The 27,697-nt window shown below is 37.7% G+C and overlaps 1 protein-coding gene across 4 annotated transcripts in view; it reads right to left on the bottom strand.

The window, feature by feature from the left end:
* Positions 1–27,697, bottom strand: part of TASOR2 (transcription activation suppressor family member 2) — an 81,412-nt gene that overhangs the window by 8,760 nt on the left and 44,955 nt on the right. For all 4 annotated transcript variants that reach the window (XM_058532362.1, XM_058532364.1, XM_058532363.1 and 1 more), the window contains 9 exons: positions 27,378–27,478; positions 26,559–26,662; positions 22,697–22,769; positions 22,533–22,595; positions 18,575–19,291; positions 15,098–15,340; positions 10,836–11,715; positions 8,734–9,163; positions 2,099–5,971 (listed from right to left, as the gene is read on the bottom strand). In XM_058532362.1, coding sequence (XP_058388345.1) covers positions 2,099–5,971; positions 8,734–9,163; positions 10,836–11,715; positions 15,098–15,340; positions 18,575–19,291; positions 22,533–22,595; positions 22,697–22,769; positions 26,559–26,662; positions 27,378–27,478 — 6,484 coding nt within the window. The remainder of the gene's footprint in view (positions 1–2,098; positions 5,972–8,733; positions 9,164–10,835; positions 11,716–15,097; positions 15,341–18,574; positions 19,292–22,532; positions 22,596–22,696; positions 22,770–26,558; positions 26,663–27,377; positions 27,479–27,697) is intronic.

Here is a 27,697-nt window from a genome sequence, read left to right as displayed (position 1 = left end):
GCAGAGGAGGGGGCATGTCTGGGGTGCAGCTTTGGGTGAGTGCTCCAGGCCGGTGAAGAAGGGGCCGGCAAGTCCAGGGTTGAGCTGTAGGCCAGGAGCGTGATTACACAAGGGGTGGGGGAGTGAGCCTAGCAGCGGATCCATTCAGGGTGATGGGAGTCGGCGTCCTGACAGCTGGAGAAGGGAGCTGCAACTCTGGCAAAGGCGGCTAGGATAAAGCTGGTGGTATTGGATAAGCATGCACCCGTTCTTGTCTTTTAAACATAAATGTAGATACAGATGTTGTTTGTGTGTTAATGTATACACTTAATATATTTCCTGGCTCTGTTTGCTGGGAAGACCTAGATGCAGTGACATCCAGTGGCACTGAGTTCACCCACTGCCCAGATCTTGATTCCAAATACTATTCTCCACTAAAAAGAATCACCGCTCCTTGGAGAAATGGCTGACTTCAAGGCTGGGGCAGGGAATATATGAGATAAGCCTATAACATCATGTCGTACCACAAAGGAAGGAAGTGTCCACAGAATTATGGGGACTTGTCAAAAGGACACAGAAGCCAGCTTAAAGGGACTCCCACTGGCTGGGTCTGGGACAATCTGAGCATTAAAATAAATAATGAAGGATCACATAATAACCCTGAGTAAAATGATGTAGAACATGGGTCCACACTGATATAAATATGAAAATGAAGAAATAAACAAATGGGAGAAAAGGGAAAGCTCTACCCTACAGTAGAATGCCAACTAATAAATGCACAAGGCATGATGGAAGTAGAATACTACCATTTAGCAACCATCACAGTGGTACCTGATTCAGGCAAGAACCGTCAATGGATGTTAAATTGGTGGGTGAAAGTCTAAGGAGGAATAGGACATTTACGTATCCTATCGTATCTTCCCACTTAATAACCATAACATGCTTATCAATTAATTTTACATTGGAGGAACCTGGCAGAAACCATCTTAACCAAGTGAAAAAGTTAATATACCAGGAATGGGACAAATCAACATTGTGTGCCTCCTGAGGTGATGCATTGAGAAGAGAACATCGTATCTGGGTATTCTTGCCTAAAATGCATAAATTATGAGGAAACAACAGATAAACACAAACTGAAGGAAATTCTATCAAATAACTGGCTTACAGTCTTCAGAACTGTCCAAAGTCACAAAGATAAGGAATGACAGAGGAACTATTCCAGACTGAGAAAAACAGAGACATGACAAGCAAACATAACATATGGTGCTGGACCAATGGTGGGATCTGTGGATTGGACAAGCATATTGGATTAATGTTCATGTCCTGACTTTTAGGGTTGTGCTGTGATCATACAGAAGAAGGGTCCTTGCACTCAGGTAAGACACACATAATTGTGTATTAAGGGGTACTGGGACATCGTGTCTGCAACATACTTTCAAATGGTTCAGAAATGTTAACAGCAGGGTATCTGGGTGAAGGTTACCACTTCTGTAACCTTTATGTAAATCAGAAGTGATATTTTAAAAGTTAAAAAAGAGAGAGAGAATGCTCTTTTTCCCCAAGTAGAAGAGAAATAAATTCTGAGAGGATAAAATGAGGAAGCTAATGGTGAATCAAGACGGACTCTGGCTCCTACCAAGTTAGAATTTTACTGTGGTTACATCATTTAAATTTAAAGACCATGTTCTCACACCAGAACATCACTTATCCTAATATTCAAATTAAAAACTACATCCAAAATCAAAAGAGGTCCCTCTCAACTATCCACACTAATGGAGGAAGACAGGTAATAATTTTTAAAAAATCTGAATTTTACCTTTGGAATATGTTTATGTTTACATTTGAATATGAGCATGTCTACACTGGTAACTTTTCATGAAAATTGGTCACTGCACTAATTCTGGAACATCATACAAACCTTCAAATAGAGTACAAATGGCAGATCCTTGTAGCTTAACATTTAGTATGCAGATAAAGACTGAGCTGTGAAACTCAAATACCACTTCATATCATTTCTTTCTTTCTGAAGCCAAGAATGCTAAATTGATTACTTCTAAAATAAACTAAAAGTAGACACAATCAAAATAATATAAACTATAAGAAAAATCTGGCACTTTACCTTTGTTCTTAGGAAAAATGACTTGTCCTCTGTCTCAACAAGGTAGAAGAGGAAGGTACTTTTACAAGCCTCTTTCACAACACTTTTTAGTTTCACATGCAAACTGGTACACAAGTCTGTAATCACGTCTTCATAGGAGGCTGACCTTCTTGGGAGAGATGAATATATCTCTTGAGATGTGGCTTCTCCAGAAGCAACAACTGACTCTTTATCCTGGAAAACAACTTGGTTGCTATTCATCATTACCTTGTTAAATTCAGCATATTCATTGAGAATAAGTGAAATGTCATTCCGTGATTCTTTCAAAGTACTGTTATATTTCAGTTTGTTGAGGTGGAATGAAACAGTCTTATTCCTTTCAGAATTTGTAAGGTGATTTCTACTGCGACCACATCTCTCTTTCCAAAAGGAAGAACTGTCCAAATTGCTGGGTATGTGGCCTCTTGTGTGCTGACTCCGTTGTCTGGGGTCTGAGTGCACGACTGTTACCACAAGGGGACTTCTGCTCCGGGATGCAGGATATAGAACTGGGGACTCGGACAGTTTTGTCAGAGGGAAAGCTCCAGCAGCGATTTGGAGAGGTGACTCCTTCAAAAAGACACTTGTGCAAGAGGCAGAACGCTGAGAATCTCCATTCTTTACAATTTGTTTTAGTTTATGTGCAAAACGGAGATACTCCAGGTCTAAAGTGTTCTGGGTGAGGTCGTCCGCCACCCGCCAAGTATTTGTCCAGGAGCTGAGCAAGCCACATTGTGCAGTGAAACTGGGCTGCCTCCTCAGGCTGTGCAACGTCCTCGTGGTCTCATTGAGCTCTCTAGTTACAGTGAAATTAGTATAAGTCCTGGGGATACCATGGAGATCTCTGATTTGGATATAACGTGGCACACACTTATCTCCTTTCTTTAATCCAACAGACCAGTTTCTGGGAGGAATGCTTGTCTCCAACCCTGGAACCTGGTTAGAGTAGCCCCAGTCTTCATTATCACTATTGTTTAGGCCCAGGAAAGAGGCATAATCATCTTTTGAAGCATCTTCTTTTTTCTTGGTGTGACTACATCGCAAAGTGCAGGAATCCTCCACTTCTAATTTGGGATTTCTACAGTCACCAAAAAAGTCTTGATCGGAGTCTCCAGAAAGTGGTTCATAATGGATGTCAGAATTCATAATGGGTGTCCCACTGATATCCATGTCTCCACCCAGGGTTTCAGAGTCCTCCCTGGCCCTGAGCCCACCAGCGCTCTTATTTTCTATCTGCTCTGTAGAGACTCCACAAACAAGAGGAGCACAAGATTTGGGAACAGAAGCAGAAGGCTCTTTACCGATATTTTCACTAGTGACTGCTATCTTTTGGTAAGAATCAGCATGTAAACATGTGGGAAAAAGCCCACCATTCAGCAGATCTTTGGTTTCACATGGGGACATATCTTGTAGCATGTGGCTTTTTTGTTTGCCTTCTGGAGATGTGGTGTTCGACTGAGAGCCAAGACCTCCTAGATCTATGGCTTTTTCATGTAATTCAGCTTCAGTGTCACTATTCTTAAGCAAACTGGCCATTCTGACTACTGATATTTCCTGTGTTTGAAAGCCTGCCTCTGCATTTATGGATCTCGTACAATGGGTTAACGTGGCACTGGCTGAGGAACAAGCAAGTTTGGGGCTCTCTGAGTGCACGTATGCCTGCGAAATACCAGCTCCATCAACTGAACTGGAGCTTAAGGACTTCACTTGCATGTAATTGCTTTCATCTATTTTCAAATCACTGCTAAAGAGATTTTTCTTAGTGCCTTTAAGGCTAGTCTGCTCTTTTAACAACACATTCACTAAACTACTTGGAGCAGTTGTAGAAACAAATGTGTCAGCCAAAGACTTACTTACAATAATCTTTCTAGGACTAAATGGAGGCTCACTGGTCTCCAAGACAAGATGATTTAAGTCTGAATTTCTGTTCTCTACACTAATTGGCTGCAGTCGATTTCCCGTTACCAGTTTCTCCAGAGAAGGCTTGAAGTCGTCTCTGAAACTGGCAGCTGAGGTGGGCTGATCTAACTCTGTATCACAGTGTGGCACCTCTTCTGAGAGAGAGAAACCCTCATCATGCTCATTTGGGACAACTTCCTCAGTTACTTTACCAGGAAGGGTTAAATGTCTGTCTCTTCTTGCTGGATGATTATTTAATGCTAGAGGTGTTTCAGCAGGAAGGAGCATCTGCTGTACCTGAGTTAAGTCACCTTGTCCCACGGGATGGGTAGGACCAACAAAAGAACTTTCTTTTTCTGTTATGGCCAAATCTACTGACTCAATCTGGGAGAATCTGTCACTTTTCTCACACTGTGTATCAGGAAGTTTTAAACTACAGAGAGACACAGCCTGAGATGGCTGTGTTTCTTCAACTGGTACTTGGGGGTCAGGACTAGAAGCTGGTGACACTTCTTCAATTAAAGAACCAAAGGGAAAGTCTGAGCTAACATTAACTTCCTCTGCAATCTCAAGGGCACAAGTTTCTTTAGCAAGTATTAAAGTAACTGTTTGTAAATGATCACCTTTTCTCTCCTCATTTTCTAATGGCTTCTCTGACACTGTAGGATACACTGATGTATAATTAGCAGAATTCACTTCTCTGTTTTCTACGAAAGTCACCTCTTCTGGCTCAATTATTTCTTCAGCCATATCCTGAAGTTCTAAATTTGATAATGGGGCCTCCTGATGTTGCTCTGTTTCACCAGCTGGCATTTCTTCTCTGGGACTTGTAGGTGGTGATATTGTGAGAGTTAGGTCAATGTCAGAATCTTCCTCTGATAACTCTAGGCTGACCTCCTCTCTATTCATAGATAAGCTAGTTTGTTTGGTAAATGCTGAATTAAATGATTCAAAATTCATATTTTCACTGTTTAGACCACTCTTGTCATTCTTTAGTTCTAAAGAGCCATCTGACAGACTACTTATTGATGGAACACAGTTAAGTGAATAATTTTTTTCCAAGGTGGCAGAGGCTGATGATGAGGCTGCTTCAACCTGTGATGGCTCTATAGCCTCTTCCAAAGATACACCACAAAGACTCCGAGCTGGCAGAAAAAATTCTTGAGAGAGTTTCATTTCTTCTCTGGGTAACGAATAATTAGAACTTTTAACTAATGATAATGCCTCCGTTACCAGTGAATTATCAGATGGCGATGATGAGCCTGGAACAGGAATCTCTTTCTGTAATGAACACATTTCTTTAGCAAGTGTCTCTCTATTTACTGAGGAGGCACAAAGGTACTTAGTGCCTTTTTGTCCTGACATTGCGAGAGATGGAATGTCCCTAAGACCTTGTGTTTGTGCCTTTTCAAATGTGGATATAGAATGTCTCGGACTTGTAGGAGGTGATATTTGTTTAATCGACTCCATATTAAAGATTGTAGGTTTATCAGCTCTATTTAAAACTTCTGGATGTACTGGGACATAGGCATTTTTTTCAAAAGTGAGAGTAACTGGTTCCAGATTAATCATTACATACCCCACATCATCCTTTCTTGCCAATGAAGGCTGACATTCTTTGTTTATGGGGCTACTATGCTGGATAAGGCCTTGTAAAGCACCTGGTTTTGTCTGCATTGTTGCATGAAAAATATCAACTTTGTTTTCAAGGGTGCTGTACACAGACTTTTGACAAATCACTGACTGATTGCTGATCCCATCGTAAGTCTTGGTGAATGTGGTTTGTGTAACAGTATCATTGTAAGAAGTCACTCTTGTGCTATCAAGTGGCTCAAAGGTTTTATCTTCACTAGGAATAGAAGGTCCATTAGTTTGGGTGCTTCCAATACCAGAAAGCACAAGATTAGAAGTCTCTAGTTTATCTGATGATTCTTGTTCGGCCTTCCGCCCAATTATCTGAAATGACAAAAGTAAAAAAAAAAAAGTAAAAAGTCAAATATTTTTTTAAATACTTACATATGGGAAGAACGGAACAGACGAGGGTCAATTTTAGTTTGTTCTTTTGAATCTTCATAGGGTAGAGATCAAGCAAATCTTTCTCTCTCTCTCTTTTTTTTTTTGTGAGGAAGATCGGCCCTGAGCTAACATGCACCAATCTTCCTCTTTTTGCTGAGGAAAACTGGCCCTGGGCTAACATCCATGCCCATCCTCCTCCACTTTATATGGGACGCCACCACAGCATGGCTTGACAGGCGGTGCGTGCCCAGGATCCGAACTGGTGAACCCCGGGCCCCTGCAGCAGAGCGCGTGCACTTAACCGCTTGCGCCACCAGGCCGGACCCCAAATCTTTCTCTTTTTAAATAGGCTTAAAATATCCCCAAAATAGGAATTTGTTTTCTTTAAATATACACAAATGAGAGCTCTAAAACTTTCTTAACTGCACATCCTATTTTTTTAATGGACTTTTGAGAAGAAAAGTGGCTAGACCAGTGACAGTCTAAAGACTTGAAAATGCAGCCTGTTTGCTAAATAGCATCACTTAATTCAGAAATGCAGCACTAGAGAAAAAGTACTCAATTAATTTTAATTGTTTTTAGTAAGATTAAAAGATATTTTTTAAAACAAAGAATAACTTATTTTAAACACCAGTTTTCAATTAGATTATAAATACATTGTCATTTGGAACTTTCCCATGAGGAAACAGTAATTATCTCTTATACTCAGAATACACTGATTAGCAGTTTTCCCAAGGTATCAATCTCCATTCTGGTAAATAAAGGTCCCTTACCCCTTAGCTATCTTCTTTGCTTATAACTGGAGATAATCCCTCTCTCATTATAATACTTCCTATTAGAGCAATAGAAAACATCGTACAGTTTGCATTAATAAACTAAACCAAAGGGATTGATTTAAAGAGTAGCAGGAAGGACTCAGGTTAGACATTAGCAGAAATACCTCTGGACAATTTTGATAACCTCATAAACAGGTCTTTTTTTTTTTTTTTTTTAAAGGTTGAAGCATGGTCTTATCCAGAATATGGTAAAATGGATTGATCATACAATTGATCATACACATGTAATTTTTACAACATCGCGGTCACAGATTTCCTGCCATGTCTTGAGGTGATCGTGCTGGAAGTCAGAACCTGTGTTTCAAATCTCTTGTTAAAAACCAAAGAAAGACACTGACCTGAGTAATTGGCAGGGTGGAGCTGAGACGGTTTTAAGAGGACGTGAGGGGCCAGGCACAAAGCATAGAAAAGTCTTGATGGTAAGAGTCATTCTGAGAATTTTCCTGGGACTCTCCCAATCATGCTGTGGCTGCTAATGTTTGGCCACAGTCTCGAATCTCACCATGAATCAGATGAAATTCATGAACCCATCCTCAGAAAAAACCCACATACATATGTAACGTGTATGTATACACATATAAACACAAGATATATGTATATGTATATAGTCATGTGCCACATATATGATGGTGGTCCCATAAGATTAGTACCATGCAGCCTAGACGTACAATAGGCTATACCACACAGGTTTGCGTAAGGACCCTCTATGATGTTCACATAATGACGAAATTGCCTAACGAAGCATTTCTCAGAACGTATCCTTGTCGTTAAGCGATGCATGACTGTATATACATACACATACACAGAATTTGATATCGAGAAACATCTAGATTGTCTAGATTTGAATCTTGGCTTGATAATTTACTAACTATGTGACTTCAGGCAATTTCCCTACTTCTCTATGCGTTTGTTTCTTCATCTATAAGATGGGGAAGAATGGGTCTTACCTCCTTGGGTTGTATGGGAATTAACTGAGTGAATTTGAGTGAAGGGCTCAGAACACCACCTGGCCCAGCACTCCATCAGTCTTCATTTTGATGATGAAGATGAGCACGTGGAGACATTCAAAGAGTCTCTGAGGCTTACCCCTGGACCTGCAAATTCCCAAGTAACCCCAGGTATAGAAACTTTTGTCTACCCAATGTTAAGACAGGCATTGTAGATGCCCAAACCCATGCCAAATTATTCTGGAATAAATCTAGGCCAAAAGCTTAAAAAGGCAGGTAACTGTCAATCCATTTACTTAGAATTTTGATACAACTTTTTTATTTGCTCCAGTAAAATTTGATTATCTGGCTTGGTTGAATATCAGTTAAGAACAATGGAATGAAACAAAGTATATTTTCCATATTTATAAATGATTTAGTGTTCTAGTATTTGTCGTCAAAAATAATTTTAATATATTCAATTTTAGTTTACTTTAAGGTTTATCAAAGATTTCTAATTATTATCATATTTGATCTTTAAACATTGTTCTAGGTAAGACATAACAGGTATTATTCACCTCTTTTAAAAGATAAGAAAATAAGCACAGAGAGAACAAGTAATTTGCCCGAAATTATACAACTAATAAGTGACACAATTATGGTTGGCTCCCAGATCATCTGACCCCATGATTTTTTTCTACTTGCTGCTTCTTCAATCAGGATGGTAGATAAGCTCTACCTGCAGACAATCCAGAGCAATTTGCAGACAATCCACCTGGAAACAAAAACTAAGTTTTTGGCATTATGATCCTTTAGATAGCTAGAGGGTCCACTTTTCTAAAAGAAACCAATGTCTTGTTTTGAATGTGATTTTTACACACAAAAACCAAAAATTTCTTCAAAAACAATGTTAGCATTTATAGCACTTAGCTTTACTTACCTCTTTATTACAAGAGTAAATGAAATTCTGGCTTTCTGGGGTATCTGGACCACCCTCTCTTGCAAAAATTTCTTTCTGTTCACTCTGTACCCAGAGTTCCAAGCCTCTTGCAGGTGGTGGTTTCATGAAAGGAAGCAAGGAGTTAGTGTCAGGGAAGGACACTTCGGCAGTATGACCTATAGGAGTTTCATTAGTCTCCAGCAGAGGGTCTACGGAACACCTTTCCACGCTGGGGAGCTCCTCAAGTTCACTGAATTCAAAAGATTCTAACGTGCTATTTATAGACACATATTTTGCTGGGTTGCTGTGTTCTACCACTTTTCGGGATGATCGTATGACCTTGTTCTGATTGCTGTAGAACAGAGCTACCCACATATGAAGTAAAAGCTTCACTTCTTCCACGTTATCAGGTAAATCAGTGTTCCAGGGCCTGAGATTTTAAAGAAAGAACATATAAAAGTCATTGAAAATGGTTAATTTTAGTTGATTATCTTATCATAAGCAAGTGTCTTCATTATTAGTCTTAGTTTTTATATTCATTTTTATTTTAAAAATTACACAAACATGAGACAGTGACTAAGATAAAAATGAAGTTGATTTAACAAATAATCACAATGATTCCAATCCACTCATTTTACAGAGACAGAGAGAGAGGAACCGAAAATCAGAACTTTCAGTGACTTCTTTCAAATCACAAACCCCGTAAGTGGTAGAAGCACGATTGGAACACAGGTCTCTCGACTCCTAGTTTAGGATTTTTCTTTTATACCATGCAAACTCTCTCTGGATACAATATACCTATTATGTGAATAATGGTTTCAGCAACTACCCAAATCCTCATCTCCTTGCTTTTGCTAAGTCTGACCAACTCGTTTCTTTTCTATTTTTGCCTCTTTCTTCTAATAGTTGGGAAAGTCTGAAGATTAAAATATCTCTGTGGGCAAATCAGCAACCTACTATACTATTTTCAGATTACAGTTCTGGAAAATCTCCTGAAACCATAAGGGGAGATACAAAACATTTCAGGCCATCTGCCAGGCAAAAGGATAGCACAGAGCTGGAGTGGGATGAGTCAGAGGGGCTATGGAGCTAGCTTTAGTTAAACAGGATTAAGGCTAAGGAAATGACCCTCATGGGTAGATGGGAACCTAAGTGTATGCTCTTTTGAGTGTGAGCTCATAACTGGAGCAAGGAAAGAAGTCGGATACAATTTAGTCACTCACGTGTGAAACAGTCCACGAACAGATAGCTGAATGTCATTTTACACAATTAATGCTTCCTGCTAATGGTACAGTTACCATTTATCAGTATGTGCCAGTCACTGTGCAAAACCCAAATGGACGTAACAACCTCATAATGTAGATATCACTAAACCCATACTTAAGTGTTGTCCACAGACGGTCATCCTCCATTGGCATCACCTGGAAATTTGTTAGAAATATAGCCTCTCAGGCCCTATCCCCAACAAACTGAGTCAGAATTGGCCATTCAATGAGAGGCCCAGAAGAGTCATGCACAGTAAAGATTGAGAAGCAATGTCCTGAAGCACAGGCACTTCCAGATCACAGAAGCTAGTAAGTGGGCGAGCCTAGATTAAAACCTAGGTTAGTCCACACTCCAAAGCCTGTGCTTTCAGCCGCTGTGCTATTACCACCCTGACCTCTTCTTAAGGAAGATTTATAGAAGAACCCCATGTAAAACTGTTCACTCAGCAATCTGACCAACTTAACAAGCTAAAAGTAATTTTTTAAATGTTTCTTCTGGAATTCATTCTGTAAGGCATTATTTCTATATCTCGCTATTTTACATTAAGATCTCATTTAAATATTATAATTCAAAGAGAACAAAGGTTTATGAAGAAGCGTTGCAAAATGGAAAGCCATTCACAAGGCTAAAGTTATCTGGCAAAAGTTCTCCATGTGGACAGTGGCAAAATCAGCCTCATATTCTTAACTGTCAGTCAACACAACTGCTTGATATTATTACCAAGTTACTGGATTTACACACTTCTTTCTCCTTCCCCAAGGTTTGGCACAAGTATCCTTTCTCACTTATCTCAACAGAAAAGTTACATTCATTTTCATCGTGTCACTCCTACTTACCCATGTAATGCTCTTATTACGGTTTTCTCCAGTGGGTTGTTGGTATATTTGCTGTCTAAGCTGAATACATATTCTGTGTCACATTTGAAAGTGACCTTAAAGGAGCCATCACAGCTGAACACAGTATGAGAGCAGTAAAAATCTTTCAGGCTGGAGGACAGCAATTTGCTCTTGCGCTTGAGTAATGAGTCCTCAGAAAGCTTCTGCAGAGGGGAGGTGCTCTGCTGATGCCGAAACGGCATTACTTTTCCCACTGGGGTTCCTGCTTCAGGGCCTTTTGTGCCGTTCTTGGCAAAGGCAGGGCCTGGTACCCCTCTCTGCTGTAGATGCTTCTTTGAATGTTCTGCAAGGAACAGGGCATAGGAATGTTCCACAGCAACAAAAGAGCTTTGGCTTGAATCGGAAGTTTCTAGTATCTCCTCAGGAGGTGCCAACTGGCCTTCCAAAGGGGCCTGACTACCAGGAACCAAGCGTTCTTCCTCGTGGCTAACAGTGGGGTCTGATGTCGGATTACTCTTCTTATCAGAGGAGGGCTTAGGTAATGGTCCACCCTTTTGATTTTTAACTCCTCTGTGATATTCATGGTCAGATGTACCGCACAAAGAAGGTTCTTTAGAAAGCAAAACATTGTTTTCTGGCACTTCAGGGGAGCAGGGAAGGTTTCTGGGCTCAGATGATGGTGGGGTAGAGGTAGCAGCACTTAATGCTAGATCAGCTAACATATTTAGGGCCTGGGAGTCACAGTTGACAATGGAGTTCTCAGGTAAACCTTTCTGAGCCACTGTGATATTTTCTGGTTGAGCTGTATTTATGCTAATAACATTTTCACGACCATCTGATGAAATTTCTGATTGAAGCTGTGAAGCAGTTTCTCCTCTGGCTTCAGTATAAAAGAAAAAAAGACATATAACATTTGATTTCCATCAAATTAATCCTTTGCTCTATTACTACGGCTTAGTAAAACTCAATGGTTAAGTCAATATATTCAAGAAAAACCTTTTGATATGTTGTATAGATTGTATATTAAAATTTTACTCTCAGATTGAGGTCTCTTCCACCTCTCAGACCTATTCTAATGTATTTACCAGAGGAACAAGTCTTAAGGACTGTGCATATTAATTTAAAAAGAAATCACTCTTCAAAAATGCATGTACTGAACTACACACAAGGCATACTGCTCAGCTAAAGGAATATATAAAGAGAAAAAAACAAAAAAAGATAACAAGAATCCTGCCCTTAGAGAGCTTACAAGCTAGTGAGAATACAAGAATTTCTAAGTTTGAAGTGTATATTAATTATAGTGTTAACCTACTTCCTTAGAAATCATATCCCTTAACAATTGATTTATTAGAGAAATCACCTAAGTTCAAAATAGAGATGATTTTAACCATATAGATGTTTAATTATAATAATGATATGAATAAAAAATTAGAAAAGTTCTAAGAGTATTCAGAATTGCCAATTAATTTCATCACTCTTTAAAACTTCAATTTCTGCACTGAAAACATCTCTTCTCTATCTGCAAAATAGCAAATCTCTTTGTCTACTGATAATTCTCCTTTCTGCAGACATTCAAGTCTACCCATTTACCTTTAATCAGAAAACTGACATTTACTGATTTACTTGCTTTCTCAGGACATTAATGCAGCCTTCTTAAATGCAGTTACCATGAGGGACAAGTTCGCAACAATACGAGGCAATGATTCCCTGTACCAGGTGAATGGATGGACAGAAAAGTCACTGTGTTCCTGTTTCCCATGAGGTCATCAAATAGAAAGAGAAGGGTGTGTGGGTATGGTGAGGAGGGTAAAATTAATCAACCACTGTCCAATTTTTAAAATAGCAAAACCCAAGAGGGTTAGGTGGAAGAAAGTGACCCAAAGCAGAGAATCGTCTCATTAGCCCCACAGGTGTACTGGAAATGTGAAATTCATTTTTTGATCTGATGTGTTTATTGATACTAATTTCATTCTATCTTTGTTAATATTATGGCTCTTACACAGAATATCACTTATGAGTAAGGTCTAATATAAAGAAGACTGTAATGAAGTCAAGAAAAAGGATTCAGTTTAATAAATATGTGTAGTCTCAGGTAAATCATTTAATTACTGACTTGTTAGAGGTTCTCAATCAATTAAAAATACAATACTGATAGTCTTATCTCTTTTAAGAATACAGATAAGACAATGCCAAATGAATTATATAAAAAATATAAAGTTCGGTAAATAAAAACTATATTGAAAACTTTTAGGGGCTGGCCCCATGGTCTGGTGGTTAAGTTCAGCGCACCCCACTTCAGTGGCCTGGGTTCGGTTCCCAGGTGTGGACCTACACCACTCATCAGCAGCCATGCTGTGGCAGCGACCCACATACAAAATAGAGGAAGACCGGCACAGATGTTAGCTCAGGAGGAGTCTTCCTCAAGCAAAAAGAGGAGGATTGGCAATGGATGTTAGCTCAGGGCAAATCTACCTCAGCAAAAATAAAACAAAACAAACAAAAACTTTTAAAAAGACAGAAAATCATTAGTTTCAATAATAAAATGATTGAGCCTTCTTAAACTCGGATATTTCAAGTATAAGAAATGAAACAGATTAGTATAGGTGATTAATAAATAAAAGAAAAATTAAAAGATTATTTAAAAGGTAGTAATCTTAAAATTTTTAACTTGGAATGTGGCTGCACAATATATACAGACATTAGCAATACAAATCAGCCTATTTTGAATACACATTTTAAAAACTTTTCATTTTCTAGACTCACTTTTCTGCCAATACCCAATGCATACTTCCTCCCATTAATAAATTAGTCTACAAATATCTGAGAGCCAATTTGGTACAAAGAATTCAAATGACATGGCTAAGAATACAAGGAATGATATATATTTACAAACTAATTGGAAAGACAGGACCAAGACACATCAAATGATTAGAAAATAGTGTGAATTTAATTCCATAATGTTCTCAGAAACCCAAAAGGAAATGAAAGAAAAGAGAGATCAGTGCAGATCAGAGCATCAGGAAATGCCTTACTGTGGAAGTAGAACTTAGCTGAGCAGAATCTGGATTGAGAGAGGGAATTACACAAGAATAAAAACAGATGTTATGCTTGTGGGAGGCACTGAGTGCCTGGCAGGGAAGGTACATGTTAGGAAACAGCAGGAGAGAAATATGGACACATGGGGTAAGACCACATTATGAACTGCCTTGAGACACAGAAGAGTTTACACTTGGTATGGATGCCAAAATTGCAACACTATGGGTTTTAGAATGACATGATGAGCCTTTAAAAATCTTCAATCATCAAACCACATTAAAGAAACTTACAAAAGAAAAAAACAAGCTCACTCATAAGACCATCACCCCAACAAAACAATAGTTTCTTTCTCTGAATTTCCACTAAATATGAGATTATTTTAAACTCTACAAATAGATGAGGGAGATTAGACAGAAAACTCATAGAAATATAAAGGTATGAGGAAATGAAGTCTTTGTTAAAACAAACAAACAAAAAACCAGCACACACAGAAAACGACAGAACTCAATATCAAAGAGAAAGTAAAACTGACAGATTTTGCCGATTGGAAGAACTGCACTATACACAGGAAGGGAAAGTTAAGAAGGGACGTGGACCTGGCAGGAGAGCTGGTGTGTGTTCAGCTTCAGAGGTGAAGTCTGTGGCGACAACAGAACTTTCAAGTAAAGAGGGTATGTCTAACAGTTGGAAATACAGAACCAGAACAGTCAGCTGTCTGTTCTTATAACTAAACTTTATTATTCATTTAAGCAAAAGTAGAAAAGTAAAACTGCTTTTAAAATTAATTTACTGCCTTTTAAAACCAAATACAGGATTCTGGATTACTGACTGTTTCGAACAATCTCTTTACAATTCCCTTTGGACATATAAAAAGTAGAAGGTTGTAAGTTTATAAGTGATTATGGTCCAGAAAAATACCATCAGATTCTACTTGCTTGTGCATTTAGTCATGAAAAAGGCCATTTACACTTTAACTCTTATAGACAGTTCATGTTCAGGCTTTATGCAAACTAAAAATTAGGGTCTATTTTGTGAAGGCATGAATCTTTGCACTTCTCTAATTTATTTATAATAGAAAGCAAGTTACTTTAGTCCTGTTAGTGTCTGAACTAAAGAATATAGCAAGAATTGCTGACAGATTTCAACTGTTCTTATATTATTTCAATACACTATCTTGCAATAGTCTGTACTGTGGTGTTTAAATTTACAGGAAGATTATTTCTTACCAGGTTGTGGCTGCTTTCTGATTCTGGGATTCTGATTGCCTTTTACTATATTTACCCTCTGTTTTTGTGGAGATTTCTTCACAGGTGGCTTAGCCCTTGAAACAGTTTTGACTGGAGATTTCTCTGGCTTCTTTGCCCTTTTAGCATTCGTTGCCACTGGAACATCTTTAGAAATAGGAGCGTCTTGGTTTTTCCTATCCAATTTGGTTGTCTGTACAAACTGTGCAGCCAGCACTTCAGCACCTTATGTAGAAAAGACACCGTTTTTTAAGGGGGGGTAGGCGGCTCAGAGATTTATCAGCATAGCTTTTCCTTTTACTTCTTTTGTTTCTTGGGGGTAACTTTAGTAATGGGGAATAAAATATACAATTTTGGGTATTTCATTATGAGATTTTTTTTTAATAAAGCAAGAGTTAAAAGTTCTCGTATAAATATAAAAATATGAACTTGCTAAGTGTTGGTCTATACCCCTATCAGATGAAGAAGAAAAATATGAGTAATAACTTTATAAAAACAAGGCATGACTTAATTAAAAAAAATATCTTCATAATCTTTCTAGACTGATATGGCAGGTAAGAATGAATATGCTAGTTCATGGCACTAGGACATGGATAATTCAATTTACCCAAAAGCAACACAGCTCCCATAAGGGGGATCTGGTTAAAACTATAGTCATGATGGGGCCAGCCTGGTGGCATAGCAGTTAAGTTCGCATGCTCAGCTTCGGTGGCCTGGGGTTCGTGGGTTCGGATCCCGGGAGCGGACATGCACACTGCTTATCAAACCATGCTGTGGCAGTATCCCATATAAAAAAGTAGAGGAAGATGGGCACGGATGTTAGCCTAGGGCCAATCTTCCTCAGCAAAAAAGAGGAGGATGGGCAACAGATATTAGCTCAGGGCTAATTTTCCTCAAAAAACCCCCAAAACTATAGTCACCCTATAAAAAAGAGATTGTATATTCATAAAGAGCCATCTGATATATTCCACTTTAATACTCCTAAATATCAAAGTCTTAATACCACGTGAAACATCATCTTCTAAGACAGAAGAAAGTCTTCATCTGATTTAATTTCCTACAAATCTATTATAATTAGGCATCTCTCTCACAAAATGCTCAGCTTTGCTTCTCACATGGAAGGAAGGAAATAGCTAACAATGGAGGCATGCAAGGAGAAAAAAACTAGTGACTACCTGCTTATATAAGACAATACAAAGTGTTTCCAGCTTTTAAGAGTTAAAAAAAGTTAATAAATATTCCCTTTGAAAACTTTTTTTTCCCACTGACTTTTCGTAATTTCAATTGTTCCCACCAAAAAATTTAGCCCCCAAGATGGCATATAATCATACATATGAACGTTGGCAAATATTTTAAAATTACATTATACAGAAAAACACTATTTCTAATTGAGAACAGGAAACATGATACTAAACAGTTAAAGAAATTATGATGACTGTTAGTGAAATGCAGAAAAGAGATCAATTTCATTTCATTCTTTTGGGGGTCAGAGAAAGGAGTGGTTTTAAAAATAAGTTTCTAGAATCTCTCTTCATACTGTACACTTCCCTGCATCTAATTATTTTCCTCCCTAGTAAATTATTACAGTTAATAAAGCAGCATATTGTTTATTTTTAAGAATAAGACTTCTCATTCCACTCCAGTTACGTTTTCTAAAATTTTTAGCAAAAAGAAACTCAAAATACAAATCAAGCATAAAAACAGTTAAGACTAAATTAGGAAGAGAAAGAAAATAAGATGATTTCTCTTCTTAGAGTAGATTTTGGGGAAAAAAACAAGAAAGAAAATAAGATGAGATGACCAAGACCTAGGGGAAGTTTCTAAGACCTGCACAGGCAGGAAGGGAAAATCTCTCGTGACCCAGGTCCTGGGAGGAAAACAGACATGAACCAAGGCAATCCTGCAGGGACTGTTCAGCGAATCTGCATCACTCAATACCATGTTTCTCAAACTGCATGCAATAATCCACTGGTGGATTGTAAAATAAATTTAATGCGCTGCAAACAGAAGTCTTTCTTAAATAAAAAAGAATAGAATAGAAAATATCAGATTGTATTACACAAGTTAGGGTAAATGTTTTTTGAAATTTTTGTTTCAGTCATGCATGAATTTGTGTATACTGGACTACAATATAAAACCCATTTCTTATAGTGGATGAAATTAAAAAAACTTGAGAAACAGTGACAACATATATGTTGAATCACAGATAATTTATTTAATATCTTGAAGTAAATGGGTTCATATAGAGCAGATTTCCTATAGGTTGGCCTGGAATTTATTTGTAGGTAGTTGCACAGTCTGATTCACTGCTTTATACTGCCATACTTTCCACCATCCTCCTAAATACACACACACACACACACACCCATTTCTCAAACTGTAATAGGCCAGAAATAACTATTTGTTAAACCATAGGATAAAAAAACCTTAATTATCTAGAATCCTGGGCATCCACATATCCTCGATGTTTCCTCTTTAGGCAACCAAATTTCTAAATTCAAAGTACTATAGACAGGGTTGGTAAACCTTTTCTGGGAAGGGCCAGGCAGTGCATATTTTCAGTTTTGAAGGCCACACGGTCTCAGTCACAGCTGCTCACCTTTGCCAGCGTAGTGTGAGGTAGCCAGAGACAACAGGTAAATGCTTGTGGGGCCCTGTGACCACAGTTTGCTGAGCTCTTCTCTAAGGGGTCATATAGCTTATAGTTCCCTACTTTTAAACAAAATACACTACATATAATCTGAAATGACTCTAAGCCAAAATCATGTTGTTTGTTGTGCTGTGTTCACTAAAGTGCATTTGACTATACACTAAATGGCTGTAGACTCTGATTCTCACTCAATTTTCAGGGGGCAACAAAACCGCCTGTAAATTGTTTCAATATATATGTCACCAGGCCACTGGACATGCAGTTTCACTAGGTCTGTGGTAGGATCCAGGTGACCGTTTTTAAAATTCTGATACACAAAAAGGATTAGAAATTCTGCCACAGACTGCTTTAGTTTTGGAGGTTCCAGACGTTTTTTTCCCTCTATGTTCAGGCTATCCGTCATCACTTTTTACTGCCATCGGTGTGTCTGATTTTAGCAGATCCTCCTCTGCCACTCTTACCTGTCCGAGGATAGCTCAGAAACTGGATAACCATATTTCTTGGAATGGTACGTAAATAACTGAATGACAGTTTGAGCAGTTTTACAAGTGAAATATAAGCTTTTGGTGGGTGGGCTTTTGAGATATCTTACAGTTTTTCCTACTTCTTGATTTTCATCTGTTATCTAGATCAGTGCTTCTCAAACTTTAGCATGTAGACAAATCACCTGGGGAGAAATGCTGGCATTTCTAATAAACTCCTCACTGATACTGTCAAGCTGCAGTTCACAATGATCAGACAGGAATAGTGTTAAAAGATAACAGTTATTACTAACTTCTCATTTAATAATCCACATAATTCGTGCTTACCTCGTTTTCTTTTCTGAGGAAACTGTCCTTTAACTAATTTGAGAGTGGCTGGAGAGTCTGAACACTTGTTTGCTCCAGCAGGAGTTCTTTTGGGGAAGGGACGGCACAAGTTCACCCTTTTACTCTGTACCCCGGGCGGCATGCTTGCCTTTCTCTTAGGCCGAACTCTCAGATTGGATGCTGGACTTAAAGGAACCACAGCTCTCTGCCTTGCTTTAAACATTTCTTCAGAATTCCTCTCTGTTTCAGCTTCTTTTCTTACTTCTGCCTCTGAGTCAAGAAATTCAGGATCTGGAGTCATAACTAAAGAAAATCCAGCATCACAAATTCCATCTGAAATATAAGGAGATTGAGGACGCTCTGCCAATAAATCTAACGCAGTCGATACTTCCAAAATGTACCCACTAGGATCTGAAAAATAAGACTTCAACTGAGTTAAAGATTGTAAAGGGCACTTTTCAGCTGGAGGAACCAAGTCAAAACCATTGGACAATTTGCCGAAGAATGCAGTATCTTTAATTCCCTCCTGAGAAGCAGCCAATGAAGGACTTTTGTCCACCTTGTACAGTTCTTGGAAATTATGCTTTACTAATGTGTTTGGACAGATTCCTTCTTCAGTAAACGATTTCTTTGCCTCTAGCAGGGCACAATTAAGGGCAGGTAAAATAGGTATCACCTTCAATGAGACATCATCTTCAACTTTCAAGTCTTTCAGCCCTGAAATACATATACATACATTAAAAACCTCAAGTTGTGTGTTTTTTTCTTTGTTTAGATTTTTTTTTTTTTTTACAAAAACAAGCAGGAAAAACATGCTTTAGATTATAAAATTATACGATGGTTAACTATGATATAGTGTTTCAAATGGTAATCTAAATGACAATTAATAGAAGACTTATGGGTATATTTAATGAATATATACATATCTCCATATATATGAAATCACACACGCACAGAACCAAAAAAGAATCATTCAGATGCAACCACTCGGTTACAATGAAGAAGGCAGATCTGCCTCCAGCTCCATCTCATCTGACCAGGAGCCCAGCGTGACCTCAATGCACTGTCAGAGCAATGGCACCGGCTTTGGCAGATTTGCTTTTCTACTTTTTAATTCTCACCTTCTGCTTTTAAAAAATATCTTATTTTATCTATACCTTATATAACTTACTTCAAATTCTTCTAAGAAGCTACAATGCAAACCAACTGAACTGAAAAAAGTAAAACCCTTAAGTAACCCCCAAATCTCATGGTTAATAACTATTGGTGTCTTGGTTTCTCTATCAAACGGAATAAAAATTTTTTTAAATTTAAGTAACTACACTGACAGTCTGCATTTCACTTCCTTTCCCCGGCTCACTCTTTAACTGCAATGCTAATTTTTCAGCAAATCAATAACCTAAAGGAAAACACTAAAAGGGGAAAAAAGAGAAAGGTTTCTGAGAAGTGGGTAATAAAATCCTAGAAATTTAAGTCATCACTAATAAAAATCCAGAGATGACATAGACTTCTGGTGTCTACTAAACTGAAGTAGATACGCTTCTTTAAATATTATTATTATTTTTATTTATTTATTTTTTTCCCCCAAAGCCCCAGTAGATAGTTGTACGTCATAGCTGCACTTCCTTCTAGTTGCTGTATGTGGAACACGGCCTCAGCGTGGCTGGAGAAGCGGTGCGTTGGTGCGCACCTGGGATCCGAACCCGGGCCGCCAGCAGCGGAGTGCTCGCACTTAACCGCTAAGCCACGGGGCCAGCCCTATATGCTTCTTTTTAAAGAAAAAGTAATTGTAAAATTAAGTAACACCAAGTTAGTTAATTTGTACTACTAAATTTAAGTAATTTGTACTACTAAATGTACTACTAAAATTAAGCAACACCAAGTTAGTTAAAATGTACTGAATACATTTGTACTTGAGCAGGTATTAGGAAAAGGAAAAGGATGGCAAATATAAATAAATAGGAAAATGTGCCTAGACATTCAAATAAAAATTCCTTTCTTTTTATTTCATCATTTAAAAAGTAACAAGTGAAGGAAAAATAGAACAAAAAAGTTCTTATGTACTTCTAACAGTTCACAATGAAGTAGTATTTTTCTAGACAAATCAATTATTTCAAGAATTTGGGAAGACAGAATCCAGAATGATTGTAACAGACTATTATAAAATCCATGAAAAAGAACTTTTTAAGTCTGCTAAGCAAAGTATCACTTAATTTAAAACAAACAACCCTGGCTCTGAACCTCCAAACTGCCATCAATAGAAACTGCCTAACGAGCCAGAGGAGGCCATGAGCACCGAGACACAGCACTGCAGTGTTTATTCCCACAGCAATCCTGGGCTGTTCAACACTGAAGGGTACAGGTACTGATGTTTCTTATTTATGCGGCAGTTTACATTTAAAATAAGAATAGTCAGAGCTCTCACAGAAGAGGGAGGCAGTATGGGATGGAGTTGGAAGCCAGCTTGAGAGTCAGTTGTTTGACCTTGGGCAAGTTTAAGTCTCAGTTTCCTCATCTTTGAAATGGTCATAATAAGAACGCCTATTTTAAGGGCTGCGAAATCAATTACACCTAGCACAATACCTGACATAGGAAAAGCTTGAAAAGTGTGAACAGCTCCTGCCATTACGTTGCTATAACTGGTAATGTTTTGCTTAGTACAAAGAAGTGATGCCTAAGAAAATGCCATTCTCCACTTTGAGTAACTGAACACAATTTTAAAAAATCAACTTTAAAAACCCTTTAGTATTGGTTGTAACTTTATAAATGCTACACACAATTTTATGTTTAAACACACAAAGTATAACTATAAAACAATGAGGAAAATTTCCTCATATGACAAAAAGAAGTGACTCATTTACTTCCATTTATTTATACATTCAGCAAACATTTATTATTTTTCAGGTGCCTGGCATTGTTAGGCAGTAAGGATATAGCAGAATTTAAGAAGGGCAGGCATTGGGCCGGCCCTGTGGTTTGGCGGTTAAGTGCGCGCGCTCTGCTACTGGCGGCCCGGGTTCGGATCCCGGGCGCACACCGATGCACTGCTTCTCCGGCCATGCTGAGGCCGTGTCCCACATACAGCAACTGGAAGGCTATGCAACTATGACGTACAACTATCTACTGGGGGGCTTTGGGGGAAAAAAAAAAAAGGAGGAGGATTGGCAATAGATGTTAGCTCAGAGCCGGTCTTCCTCAGCAAAAAGAGGAGGATTAGCACGGATGTTAGCTCAGGGCTGATCTTCCTCACAAAAAAAAAAAAAAAAAAAAAGAAGGGCAGGCATTAAATAATTATACAAATAAATATTTAAGTTACATTGATGATAAGCCTAGGGCTCTTCATTGAGGGAAGAGTGGTGACAGGAATCAATAAAGTGGTATTTAAACTGACACCCGACAGACAAGAGTCACAGGCTAAAGCAGGGCTTCTCCTCTGATTTTATTCATTATCTCCCCCCACCCCCAGAGGCCTTTTAGACTTCATTTCCTAATTGTTCTTTGAAATTTTAAACCAGAGATATACTGTATATCTATTTATATACTATATGAGTAATATTTTTTTGCCTCTAAGAGCCAATTCTTGGTCCTATGGGGGTCAACATCACCCGATAAAGGGAAAGGAGACAAGGAGTCCAGAGAGAGGGAACTGCATCTGTGAAGGCCTTGAGTCACATTTACTAGGCAGACTATGATAAAAGTATCTCCTTGCTCTTGTTCAAAAACAAATGAATTCAGTTTGAGACATGCTGAATTTGAGGGACATCTAAGTGGAAATGTCAACAGACAGGTAGATATGAGGGTGTGAAACTGAGAAGAAATGATAAGCCTGCAAAGGAGATAAAGAAAGACCAACCAGGGAGGTTAAAGGAAGAGAGTTAAGAGAAGAAAACAGTTAAGTAAGATGAGGACTGAAACAGGGCCAACAGATTCAGTGAACTGCAAGCCACTGTGCCCTTACCTGTAGACGGGGATGAATGGAACAAATGTAACCCATGTAGCCCCATTCGCTCATCTCCAAAATCTACACAGAATGAGTGAGAATCAGAGAAAAGTTAGGTTGTTGATCTTATAAAACAAAAGTAAACACACTGAAAAATATTTCTTCAAAAAAGTTGTCCTTACTTGTTTCTGATATTAAGGCTGATGATGTAAGTAAAATGAAAAACCCCCGCTCTTCTAAGCATTTGATGATTGCCTTAAAAATAAGAAAAAAAAAGAAAGAAGATTCAGTTCCTCTCTCCTTCTCCCTCTATCACATTCTACAGTGGATTTTGAGCTCACGAAAAGTAAAAAAACCAAAAAAACCCCCCAAAACTCTTGAAACGTTAGTGTTCATGGGAATAAGAAGAATTTTGTCCTCCAGTATCAGAAACTGCAAGTTCCTTAGTGCTCAAATAATCTTGGCCTTGTTAGGGCTACATATACTAACTAGAACCTCCAGGATTAGTTTTAGTATATGTGTTCAACTACATAACAAATCAATCAGAAAAGACTTATTTCATGTTTTCATTGAGATGCTTGACATTTCATACCGCTGCCTAAGGAGCCAATCTGTTACCATTTAGTCTCTACACATTAAAGGTGGATCAGACCTATGATTAGCATCTTAAGCTCATGTTTACATGAAACATCACAGAATCCTGGAACCAGAAAGACTGAAAGACATCATCCAATAAAAGAATCCTTTCTACAGCAGCCTAAGAGACAGAAAATAATAGAAAATAACATAATTAGGTCCGTGGCAATAAGAAATGCAGATGAAAATAAATTCTTCCTCTTTTTTTTCCCCTCTACCACAGCCTTCAGGGAAACTTTGAGCTCAAGAAAAAAAAATTTTGAAATTTTAATGTTTCCAGTAACTATGGGAATTTTGTCCCCAGAGAGCAGGGGAAGTTATCTAAAAGCCGTCATTCTAAATCATAAAAATAACAGTTCTTCTTTTCTATTATTCACCATTTCAAAAGCCTATATACCCATAACAAAGATAAAATCCAACATTCTTTTCAGTTATAAAACTGAAAAAAAATATAACATTTTAGAAAATAAAGTGACAAAACATTCTATTTCAAAAATTGATAGGTCATAAGCCTATAAATATGGTAAATCAATAAATTTTTCAATAACAATTCAAGTATGAAAAAAGTCTTCTTTTCTAATTATTATATTAGAACTAAGTTATGATGCTGATACTTCACTCACAGGAACAATCACTACTGTGACTCTTCATATGTTTCTATTATATAGCCCCTACACATTTATAGTTTACATTTTTGTCTCCTCCACAGCTTTATAAGTTCCTTGATGGCAGGGACTATTTTGTATTTTTTCTTCAAGCACTCAAGAAAGAATTACTGAATAAATATACCAATAGTTTTATATATATATATATATATATACACACATATATACATATATATATATACGTATATATATATATATATATATACGTATATATACGTGTATATATATATATATATACGTATATATATGTATATATAGCTTTCGGTATCTATTAAACTGCAAACAGGTATAATTCTTGTCTCACTTTCTATTGATGTAGAAAGTGAAAGTGACAATAACTAGCCTCTATACTGTTCTGTATTTTAGTTTTGTCATATAGATGAAAACTATATCTACTTAAAACCATACATTTCTATCTTCCAAAAACTGTGCAAACAGAAATATGTAGTATATCTTAGTCTCTCAAATCATGTACTGAAAGAGCTACATAAAGTTCCTATTTTAACCTTTGTGAGGAGAAATCATAGAATCTTTTAAATATGTACTTCTAGTCTCTTCCATTTACACAAAGAAAAGTATAGTCATACATGTCCTTAACACCCTTTTTTTTTTAAATAATTTTATTTATTTATTTTCCCCCCAAAGCCCCAGTAGATAGTTGTATGTCACAGCTGCACATCCTTCTAGTTGCTGTATGTGGGACGCGGCCTCAGCATGGCAAGAGAAGCGGTGCGTCGGTGCGTGCCCGGGATCCGAACCCGGGCCGCCAGTAGCAGAGCGTGCGCACTTAACCACTAAGCCACAGGGCCGGCCCTTAACACCCTTTTAAAAAGACACCTTGCTCTGTACTGTTCTTGAAGTTCAGTGTTCTTAGGTACAAACCCACATAAACTTTATTCAAGGGACATTTATTGCCCCTCCACTATACACCAGGCACTAAGGAGTCAAAGATGCTTAAGACATGATACCTGCCCTCAAGGAACTCAATGTCTAGTTGGAGAGAGACTGATATATAAAATTACTCATAATATGATGAGGCAAGTAAAGAAGCATGGAGCACTGAGGAGGAAAGACCTTGTGTAATATGTAATTTCTATAATTAATTCTTCTCTCACTTTTTTTTTTTGCAAGGAAAGATTCGCCCTGAGCTAACATCTGTTGCCAATCTTCCTCTTTTTCTTCTTTCTCCCCAAAGCCCCAGTACATGGTTGTATACCCTAGTTGTAAGTTGTTGTAGCTCTTCTACATGAGCCACCGCCACAGCGTGGCAACTGACAGATGGGTGGCGTGGTTCCGTGACTGGGAAGTGAACCCAGGCTGCCAAAGCAGTGAGTGCCAAACTTTGACCATTGGGCCAGCCATCAGGGCTGGCTCGTATAATCAATTATTAATAAACAGGTTTCAAAGCAAAGTTCTGCACCAAGTCTCCACTACTTTCAATACTGTAAGTACTCACAAGTCGTCCCTTAACTAATGCATTTTCTGAAAATATCTGGACTTTTTCCCTTTTAATTTCCAAATATAAAATGGACTACGTCACTTCAAAAAACAGAGCCTACAATCCTACAGTAGATATTCAACAGATATTCCACTCAGCATCCAATGTCACCTAGTCCACCTCTGCACTGCAGAGATGGTTCTCCTCTGCTGTGCAGCACTACTGCAGATTGGGTGGGACTGATCTCATACCCAGTTCTGGAAGGTGAGGCCTGAGCTAATCAGTGTAGTCCATTCCCTTTTCAGTTACTAGTTGAGGGATACACAAATGACATAAACTGGTCTAATGAAACTGAAGTAATGGTTTGGAGGAGAGGTTCTCTCACTCTCTGGATGCAAAAAGGAAGCATGTAGCCCTGACTGGCAACCTCAGGACAAAACTATCACACAGAGAAGAACGAAGCTGAAAGAGAAAGAGTCCTGAGCAAACAGCACTAGAATTTGCCTTATCACCTAGAATTGGAAAGTGAGTCTATTAAATCCCTTTACTGTTTAAGCCAGTTTGGGTTTCTGTTATATGCAACTCAAAGTATATTAACTGACACTATTCCTAAAACAGATTACCTTCACAACTTATACTATACATGTTCCATTTTAATTTATTGATTTCTCGCTATCTACTATGGAGGACAGTGGGTCATCATGTCACTAAAGGGCTCAGACTTGTGTGGCCGCTGTTCCACACTTACATCATTTCCCTTGGGATGTTTAGGAATCACTCACCATAAAGTCAGCATCTACTCCTACCCTCACATTGAGGAGCCCTGGGTAACGTAACAGAGATAAGTCTTTGTATCCTTATATTTTTCTCAGTAGAGTCTTACATTCTACAGTATGGAAACAGTAAAAGCAGCAACTTTTTTTTTCCTTATAAACTTACAGATAGACACAGATCACTTTTAAAGAAGTATCTCACAAGTGGTCCTTTGATTAATGCAGAAACACTAAGGATCTACTCAATTCTTCTATCATAAAACAAAAACAACAACAACAAAAAAGGATTTGAGGAAAACTGTCCTCTTATTCTTAAAATCAGGAGTATAAACTGACTAGTGAGACAACAAAGTAAGATACAAAGGGGATGAAAATGCTAGTCAATAAATATTGTGTCAATAATTATTAAACGATGAAAATCCTTTCAGCAAAGCTTAAATAATTCAACCTTGACACAGACAATAATAATTAGGTATCAATTTCTTAATTTAAGGAAAAAATAATAATTATATTTCAAATTGATGATTCTTACCAATTGCTTATTTTTAATGTATTCTGTTAGTTTATCTATTTTTTCCCCTTGTTTGTTTGACAATTCCACCTCATACATATCGAAGCACATATCTTGGCAACAGACTGTGGAGAAAATCAGAGAAACAGAACATGTCTTATTTTAAAATGGTATTATGCTTTTCTATAACCAATTTATTCATTTTATATGTTAAAAAGATGAAAGAAGTACTAGGAATACTATTCAAAAAACATTTATCATTCAATGTCCTTGGTTATAAAACTCCTTAATAAAAAGTTACTGTACAAAGTATTTGAAAACAACACTATCATTTATACTGACAGTACTATAAGATTAACAAGACAAATACTATATAAATAATATAAACATCAATGTTCCATGAATTAATCTAAATGACTGAGAAACTTCCTTCTCACATTTTCTGCTTCATTTAAAAGTACATAAATAAATAAAAACAACCACAAAAATTCTGTTCTCCTTGAAAGGAAGGGTTATGAGTTTCCAACTATTACTAAGCACATCCTGTTCACCTAATTCCCTCAGTATTCTATACTACAGCTAGTCTTTGCCATCTTAGATGAAACTACCTTTCCAAGGAAATGAATCACAAAGCAACTCTACAACTTTCCCAAAAGACTCTTTTAAGAATCACTTAAGGGAAACCAGGAGAGAGAGGGAGAGGGAGGGGGAGGGGGAGGGGGAGGGGGACGGAGGGAGAGAGAGACAGAGGGAGAGAGAGAGGGAGAGAGAGGGAGAGGGAAATAACTGAAACTGAAACAAAGCCTAGGGCATGCAGTGTATCATTACATTTGAACAGACCTTTTTGCTCCAAGTAATTCTGTTTTCTAAAGGCAGCTTCTGGTAGTCTTTTTTTCAAAGCTGATACTTTCATTACATACTTAAAATCTAGTTCACGTGGGCTAAAAAACAAACCAACAATATCATGCAATGCAATAAACACAAACAACAGCTTCATAATTTTTGGTTTTCTAATATAAATGTAAACAAAGATAACATAACCACAAAAAGTCCTTTAACTGATAAATTTCAGGTCAAATAATGTGCCTCTTTATAAATATTACAGATTTTCAAATATATGATCCCATAGACCATAGTCTGCAAGTATGTTCACATTTCCT

This window comes from Diceros bicornis, chromosome 36, assembly GCF_020826845.1.
Source record: "Diceros bicornis minor isolate mBicDic1 chromosome 36, mDicBic1.mat.cur, whole genome shotgun sequence".
NCBI classification, from domain to species: Eukaryota; Metazoa; Chordata; class Mammalia; order Perissodactyla; family Rhinocerotidae; genus Diceros; species Diceros bicornis.
The sequence above is the reverse complement of the archived record's forward strand: the minus strand, read 5'-3'. Positions and strand labels throughout refer to the sequence as shown.